The sequence below is a fragment of the Lynx rufus genome, unplaced genomic scaffold (assembly GCF_022079265.1).
Source record: "Lynx rufus isolate CCGP_SWC_20201006 ecotype Redwood Valley unplaced genomic scaffold, mLynRuf1.p SCAF_3, whole genome shotgun sequence".
NCBI lineage: Eukaryota > Metazoa > Chordata > Mammalia > Carnivora > Felidae > Lynx > Lynx rufus.
The window spans coordinates 169,617,694-169,626,097 of record NW_025814845.1 but is presented as its reverse complement, the minus strand read 5'-3'; the positions used below and the strand labels follow the sequence as shown (position 1 = coordinate 169,626,097).

The window sequence follows — 8,404 nt, the reverse complement described above, 5'->3', positions numbered from 1 at the left end:
ACACAAAAGTATAAGTCTCTGTCAACCAAATCAAGAAAAGGTGTGTGTGTGTGTGTGTGTGTGTGTGTGTGTGTGTGTATTTGCGTTTGAACCAGAACCATGCATCTGAGACCGGATATTTTTTGTTAGGTCTGTTAATGATCTCAGTGTTCTTCTGGATACATTGTTATAAATGCCACGAGTTTCTTTGTGTCCCAACTCCAAGAAACAAGTTATGACTCCATTATGGTCCCTCTCTCTTGGAGGTTCTCAGTTTTGGTTTGGGATCGAAACAGCTGGATACTGAAGACTTTTATCCCACCAATCTTGCTCTTTTATCTGATGCTTTAGTTTTCGTTTGAAAGACACACATTTAAAATTTTGAAAGGAAGATTGGGCTAAATATTTTGACAGCTGAAAACGTTTTTGGCGATTATGTTTTCCCAGTGATCACCCTCAGGGAAATAATAAGAAGAAATGCAGGTCACTTATAATCCCCCAAATACCCTACTGTAGGAAAAGAAAGGGTCAGGTCGTGGAGATTTCACTTCGAAATGACAGGACACCATGCAATCGACTATGTTTCCAATATGACCTTTATTGAGCAAGTACTGCTGTGACGTTTAACATCAATCAACGAAAGGTTGCAAACTGTGCATGTCAACGAGGTTCTCCCATGAACAAAAGTCCATTTTAAATGCACCAGTGAGGTAAACATAATTATTCATATATAGCTTTCTTAAGGCTAAGAGAGTTCTGTGTTTCATTTATTATTTTTGGCTCAGTTGGTTCTTTGCAGAATACATCTCAAAACATCCCCCCCCCCGAGTGCCCCCCTTCCAACAGCTTAGGAAATTGGCCAATTCCCCAGGAACGTACAATGTCATGCATTTGAATCACCCAAAGACTGAGGAGGGAGCACCCTGAGCTTGCATGCAGTTCCCTCGTATTGCACAAAGTAAAATTCAATGTCTGGAGCCCCCATGGGAGAACCCGTTCTGTTTTGAAGCTGTCAATCACATGCATATTAAAATTGTCATATGGCTTAACCTTTTGCAATGGACTCAAATCCTAGTCACTCTGGGTGACTTCCTTTACTATGGCGTGGGAAGTGACCTTCTCTACCTTTTTGGTAGACACTAGCTTCTCCTCAAAGGTCTCTTCATGCTCTTCGACCTTTTGAGTGACGGTTACAGATTTAGTGATGTATTTGGTAGCACCATCGCCCCCCTCACTGGTGATTTTTTCTATCTTTTTGGTCACCACCACTTTCTCCTCACTTCGGTCTGCCCCCTTCTTTTCCTCCGCTGGGCTCAGGTCTAGCCCATTGGTGACAACCCCTTTCTCCTCTTCTCCCCCACTGCCTTTCTCCTTAGTTTCCTGCTCTCCCTCCTTTCCTTCCACCTCCCCATTTACTGCTATGTCCTCCTTCCTGGATTCCTTGGAAGCCTTATCGCTGCCTTCCTCCTCACTCCCTCCCTCCTCTTCTGCCTTCTCCTTCTCTTTCTCCTTCTCCTTCTCCTGTGGCTGCGGCTTCTCCTCTTTGGCATCTTTCTCCAAGCTCACCTTTACTGACTTGCTGACCTCCTCCACCACCTCCTCCTTGACCGGGGACTCCGCCTTCTTCTTCTCTGGCGCGTCCTTTGGCTTCTCCTCCTTCTTCTCCACCTTCTCTTCCTTGGGAGATTCCTTTGCTGCTTCCTTCTTTTCTTCCTCTACCTTCTCCTCTTCCTTTTTCTGTTCGACTTTCTCCGCCCCAGCTTCCGCTTTCGGCTTCACCTCTTCCACTGGGGACTTTGGCACGGGAGACTTGGCCTTCTCTGGCTTCTCTGCCTTGGCTTCTGCTACCGGCTCCTCCTTCGGAGCCGCTTCTTCACGCTTCTCTTCAGGTTTCTTTTCTTCCTTAGCTTCAGCCTCCTCCCCTTCGCCTTCGGCCTCGGTCTCTCCTTCTTCTTCCTGTTCACCTTCCTCTTTTTCACTGGAACCCTCCTTCTCGGATCCTCCTTCTTCGGCTTGGTCTGATTTGGCGCCCTCCTCCTCCTCCTCTTCTTCCTCTTGGCCTTCCTCTTCCTCCTTTTCTCCTTCCTCCTCTTCTTTAAGTTCAGGCGCGGCCGCTTTCACTGGCGACTTTTCGGTAGCTACGACTTCTTCTTCAGCTTGTTCCTCTTCCTTTTCTACCGCCTCTTCTCCCTTCTCTTCTTTCACGGACACAGCCAATTCCTCTGTAATGGCTGTCAGGGCATCTTCCATTTCCGATTTCTCATCTTCCACTTTGGTTTCCTCTATGATCTCCTCCACAAACTTGTGTTGGACCTTTAACTTAGGAGCCTCTACCTTGGTTTTCTGAATCTTACTGGATATTGTGACTGAGGGCGGTCGGTGTGTATACAGCGGCCCAGTGATGCTTCCTGCGAATGTGCTAAATCTGGTCTCTTCACCCTCCAGGAGTTTTCTAAGGACCGAATCAGAAAAGACGAGACATAATTAAAACCTCAGTGGGCCTTCTGAGTGTCATTATGTTATGGGTAACGCAGCAGATACCTTTCAACAAACAGAATCACGTACATAAGAGGTTCGGTCAAGCCAGTGTAATACCTGCTATCATTTTATATCATACCTGCTATCTGTGTCATATCCAGAGATTCTCATGGGCCATCAGCCAATCACCTGCTGCAGTAACTGACCACACCCAATAGTCCACTAACACACCCGGCCGCCAAATCTCAGCTCTGCCGCAGTCTATCTGCTGCACCGTGAATATGCTGGAAAGCTCCCTCGTGGCCAAGAAGGCCTCAGTGACCTTCTTGAGCACTTGGACTTTCAGGATGTACACTGAATTTCTTTTAGCGAACATAATGTGCAACGTATCTATAAAACCTTTTAGTGTACGTCAGAATTTAGGCTACGTATACATATGCTAATATGGGAATATCAAGTTATAAATTGGCCTGCAATTTTAATCATAAAGTGTCTATTTAATATAATCACTCAGCTTTCCTGAAAAGAGAGATAGCTCTGAATACCATTTATCCCTGTCATGTTGTGATGATGACCTTCTTGGTAGTAGAAAAAGTGTTTAGTCAAGGATTTTCTCCTATGAACTTAGTTAACCATAACGTGGCATCACATAGCAGACCTATAATCTCTTTTCTTTTCTCTTTGTCTGGTTGTATATCTAGGTCTGTACATGTAAATATAAATAAAATAGAATACATATATATATATATTCTCTCTTTCTTCCTCTCTATAATTCTATCTAATATATTCTATCTAATCTATATATATCCTTTCAATCTATAGCTGTTCTCAGCCAGATGATGGCAATAGTAAGCTGTAACAGAGAAACAGAGAAATTCAATGTCCTGATATTTGTCCTTGACATTATAAAGTCAAAAGCTGAAGCCACCATATGAAATACTAACATCCAAAATGCCATTTTTGTTTAAAACATTTGGAAAACAGTTTTCACTAAAATAAAATTAAAAAATTAAGCATAAGCACTGAATTAATCGGCGCTCCTCCTCATTTTATTTAAATACTTATTTCAACTAGTGTTCATTCTTTTAAAGCTGTGTAAAAAGTGGTAAATTTCCAATTCCTTAGATTTTTTTTTTTAATTAATAAAGAAAACCAGGCACTGATTTAAAATCCCCGAAACCTGCTTGCTTTAACTTAAGTGGTGGGGGTTCGGCCAAACAGCCTCCGCAGTGCGGTTAGTGTTTCCGCCCCATCCGTCGTGAGCACGGTACCTGTACGCAGCGATCTCGATATCCAGAGCCATCTTGACGTTGAGGAGGTCCTGATATTCACGCAAATGACGAGCCATTTCCCACTTTGTGCCCCGAAGCTCATTTTCCAACTGCTGGATGGTGTCCTGAAATAGACACAGCCAGAGATTCATTCCTCCAATAGCAACTTCTTTCGCACTTACCACCCCTCCCCCCACTTCCCTCCAGCTCTGTAAACCCTGTAGCTCTCAGCCCCTTAAAAGAAAAACAGCAACAACAAACCAACTAAGGAATTACCAAATAAATGAACAAACAAGATCAGTTAGGCAATAAGAGATTTCCTGGGCAATCATGCACCGAGACCGGTGGACCTAGAACTCGTCTCAGCAGGAAACAAACATGCTTGGGCGAAACCCCATGGCTGACTGAGCCCTTCTCATCTGAACCTTTTGGGATGAAAGGCGATTTTAAGAGTTCTGATGGCGGCTGGGAAAGTTGAGAATATATGCGTTGCTGCACAAGCTGTCCTAAAGTTGCTGCTTTATCAACTGCCCGCATGTGTACCTTCTACTTTAAAACTAGAGCTCCCTAAGGAAAAACGCGTTTAGAAAAAGGTCGGGGCTCTTAGGAGCTGGAGATGGTGGGTGGAGGAGGAGTGGAGAAGGGATGGGGAGGGGCGAGGACGCTTTGCGGATCTAACTTGGGTCTGCGTCGCGCGCGCGCACTGGCCAGCGGCCGCCAGGGAGCGCGGCGGGGAGCGCGGCGGAGAGCGCGCCGGGTCGCGTGCCTGAGTGTCGGGGGCGCGCGGCGCTGGCGCTGGCGCAGGCTGGCCGCGCAGCCGCGTTTCCTACCTGGTAGCTGCTAAGGTCGTGGTTATGGCGCTCCTCGATGTCGCTGAGCTGCCGCTCCAGGGACTCCTTGGTGCCGCGCACTGACTCGAGCTCGATACTCTTGGACTGCAGCTGGCGCCGGTACTCGGCGATCTCTTCCTTGGCGGAGCGGATGGCCTCCTTGTTTTGCTCGGCCGCCTCGGTGAGCTTGGCGTAGCGGCACTTAAACCACTCTTCGGCCTGGTGCATGTTCTGGTCGGAGTGGCATTCGAGCTGCGAGCGGATCTCCTTCAGCGCCGACGAGATGTCTGTCTTCAGGTAGTCTTTGCGCTCCACCGTGATGTGCGACGCCTGGATCTGGGCCAACAGGTCGGCCACCTCCTCCTCGTGATTGCTCCGCAGGAAGGCCACCTCATCCTGCAGCGACTGCACCTTCTTGTCCAGCTCCACTTTGACCAGCGACGCCTCCTCGATGTCTTTGCGCAGCGCGCGGATGGCCGCCTCGGTGTCGTCGCGCAGCCGTGCCTCTTCTTCGAAGCGCTCCTTGAGCCGGTGGATGTCTTCCTCCAGGTGATCCGAGTCCAGCTGTACCTGAGCCTTCTCGTGATTCACCAGCTCGAGGGTGGCGCGCAGCTCGCGGATCTCCTGGTCGTACGCGTCGCCCAGCTGGGCGTGCGAGGCCTGCTTCTGCCGCAGCGCCTGGATCTCCGCCTCGATCTCCTTGTTCTGCTGCTCCAGGTAGTGCACCTTCTCGATGTAGCCGGCGAAGCGGTCGTTCAGCCCCTGCAGCTGCTCCTTCTCGTTGGAACGGGACAGCTTGTAGTCGCCGCCCGGCCCGGAGCCGCCGTTGAGCAGCGACGAGGACTGGCTGAAGTCGAGGCTGCTCTCGGCCGAGCTGAGCATAGCCGAGCTGTAAGCGAGGCGCGGGCCAAGCGCGCTGCGCTTGTAGGAGGAGGACACGGTGCTGGGCGAGCCGCGGGACCACGACTGCGAGCGAAAGCCGCTGGACGGGGAGCCACTGACGCGGCTGAAGCTCGAGCGGGTCTCGGTGACCCGCCGGTAGGCGGACGGGTTGCCCAGCGAGTCCAGTGTGTAGCTCATCTTGGAGGCCTCGGGGCGTGTGGCTGTCACAGCGTTCTGCTGGTCTCGCCGCAGCCCATTTATAGCCGCGGCGGCTGGTCCCGGGCCAGGGCCCCGCCCCGTGGAGGCGGCGGCCGAGGAGGCGGGGACTGCGGGCACCGGGCCGGGGGAGACGAGGGGGGTAAAGACAGCCTAGCGGTGATTCAGCGCCCGCTCCACGTGGGCCCACGCCGCATCGGACCCCGGACTTTGCTGCCCCGTCCGCGGCCCCTCCCCCAACTCTCCTAGGTCCCAGACCACTTGTCGCCCTTCAGGCCCCCTTTTTTCCGTTTCTCTTAGCCTTCGGATTGCATTTTACACCCTCGGTGCGAGTATTCACCCAACGCCCTTTCTTTGTCTAGTCACTCTTCTGCCATTCGGACAGCTCTTCTCCCGACCCCCTGGCCACCTTGTTCTTTCCTCATACCCACGGCTTTCTCTTCTTTGGCCCTTTCTCCATTACTTTTTTCTTTCCCCGTCTTCTGTGATGAATCGCTTCCCCTTCTTTTGGGCATCTCTTCGCTTTCCCACTTTAAGCCTTCTTAAGTCCCATTCACTCTGCCCTTCTCTCCAAGCCCTTTCCTCCTGGACCTTTTTCTTCCCATCCTTTTCTTCTCCCCTTCTCTTTCCTCCCCTCCCCCTGCATTCTTCCCCTCCCCCAGCCTCATTTCCCCTCGCCTCCCTCCCCTCCCCCCACTCCTCCTTTTAAAGCAGCCCGAGATGAGCGCAGGCCCCGAGTTGGGCCTAGAAGAAAAAAACAAAAAGACTTTGAAGAACAGTCCGCCTGAAGGCTTCGGGAAGGGGACAAAGAGGATGGGCCTGGGTAGTTATTTGTATTAAAGGTGGGATATGGCGCTACATCCCGCTTAACGTTTGGGGGACGTCCGCAGCTTCCGCGGGGGCAGAAGGTAAGGCGCTTGTGCTCGCTATGGCGCCGGCAGCACCAAGGACAGCGCCCAGGCCGGCGAGCCGGGAGACTCCGCTGCCCGGGGCGGGGGGGGGGGGGGGGGGGGGGGGCTTATCACGCCCAGCGTTGCCTGTCGGGTTGGCGGGGGTTTGTTTCCCCCTCTTATCCCCGAGTAAATACAATTAAAGCCTGTTTGTAGTGAGTGACTCTGTTTGCAGGGGCCAAGCTGGAATTGAACACTAAGATTTCTCTGCAATGCAGAGTTGGCACAATGAACCGATTGCAGATTTTGAAAACAACTAAAATTCATTAAAGTCAGGTAACAGAAATAATATACATGTAGCCCCGTTTGGGTTTTCTAACATAGGATAGGTGCAAGAAATCAAGAGAAGCAGGGACTGAAATTTGAAGGTCAAATATTCTTTGGAAAGGGGAATTTGAAATCTGCTGAGGTGAAAAGTCCAGGGGAATATAGTTTGCGATAAGTTTGAACACAGACAATTGCTGCGTCATCATTCTGTTCAGTACTCCCTGTGTGTAACTGCGGTGACTGAAAAGCACCTGGATTAATTTAAAATTAATTTAAAAGTTGCCAAACAGATTCACCACAACCTTGAATAAAACCAGATGTTTTCCCCTCCATATAAAATGTAATATATTTCCCCATTTAGATATGGATTGACTTGGAATAGATTTTACATATCTTTAAACAGGTTTCTTTAAGCAAAGAATATAGATAGACTTCTTGCTGTCTGGGGTGCTGCTACCTGGTAAAATGCCCCCTTATTTTGCCTAGTGCTTTGGCGTAATTCAGGGTAAAAAAGTTCCAAATCCTGCAAGACAAAGTGAAGAGAAGAATGTAAGAGTAATGACTGAGTTTGCTGGGGCCATGGGCACAAGCGATTGCATGTGAAATGCTATGGCTGCGCAGAAATCACTGCTTGTGAAAAGCAGGCACCCCAGAATTAAACATTTTCCTTTCACAGCGTGCTTTCTCTAGGTCTTCTTTTCTTAAATGACGTGGTCACGCCAATCAGTGAGTTTCTAGAGGTTTTTATTTTTATTTTTTATTTTTATGAGATCTCTTGGCCCATTTGTATTTTAAAATAGAAGGGGTTAATTTAGGGAGTTACTTTTAGCTCATTAATGGAAAACTGCAGCATTGCAGGCTGGTGGGGGAAGGATGTTCTAGTTTGCTGAGTGACAGGTTATCTTTCAGTCCAGGAGAGCCCCAAGTCTCAAGCTACTGGGAAAGACAGATCACAGAGTGAGGGGATTGACTTGTGAATACTGGAAAAAAAAAAAAAGGGAGGAATTTTCTAGTTTCCGATGGATAAATAAAGGAAAAGAGAAAGAAAATTCTCTGCCCTTCTGTAAAGTACTGCCAATCTCTAGGTTAGAAAGATGACATCAGATAAGGCCAGATGCTAATTATGCAATAATTATGCCTTAGTTACTTCTCACTTTCTGCTTTTACTAAAAAATATAAAAACCCTTGGGAGTTTCATGTTGCATATATGCTAAAAGGACTTTCTGCAGTGACAGCAAATGGTTAACAGGCTGGCTGCTGCCCGTTAGTTTTCTTCAGGGTTTTAAAAATGCGATGACTCTGCAGAGAGACATTTACAAGGAAACACATGTCTGACTTCACAATTAGCCTGCTTTGCCTTGTATCTAAACTAGCGCAGAAATTGTTAAGCGTCCAACTGGTTACAGAAGGAGGAAAGCGTTGCGTACAAACAAAATACCGGCCAGTGACTCAGGCTAAATGCAGTTTGTGACTATAGCTTGAAATTGTAACTTCTGTGTGACATGAAGTATCGTTCAGCGTGGCCACAACA

At 48.8% G+C, this 8,404-nt stretch overlaps 1 protein-coding gene across 1 annotated transcript; it reads right to left on the bottom strand.

Annotated features, from left to right (window-relative positions):
• Positions 1–1,050: 1,050 nt before the first annotated feature.
• On the bottom strand, positions 1,051–5,638 carry NEFM (neurofilament medium chain). The gene is made up of 3 exons (XM_047092433.1): positions 4,559–5,638; positions 3,729–3,853; positions 1,051–2,431 (listed from the first exon to the last, which is right to left on the bottom strand). The coding sequence occupies exons 1-3, from the start codon at positions 5,636–5,638 to the stop codon at positions 1,051–1,053; spliced, it is 2,586 nt and encodes an 861-aa protein (XP_046948389.1).
• Between the last annotated feature and the right edge of the window lie 2,766 nt (positions 5,639–8,404).

Excerpts from the sequence above, each read along its gene's own strand:
- NEFM (XM_047092433.1), bottom strand. The coding sequence starts at position 5,638 with ATGAGCTACACACTGGACTCGCTGGGCAACCCGTCCGCCTACCGGCGG. Across the intron at positions 3,854-4,558 it reads ACGACCTTAGCAGCTACCAG|GACACCATCCAGCAGTTGGA; the intron begins GTAGGAAACGCG and ends TGTCTATTTCAG. Across the intron at positions 2,432-3,728 it reads ATCGAGATCGCTGCGTACAG|AAAACTCCTGGAGGGTGAAG; the intron begins GTACCGTGCTCA and ends TTCGGTCCTTAG.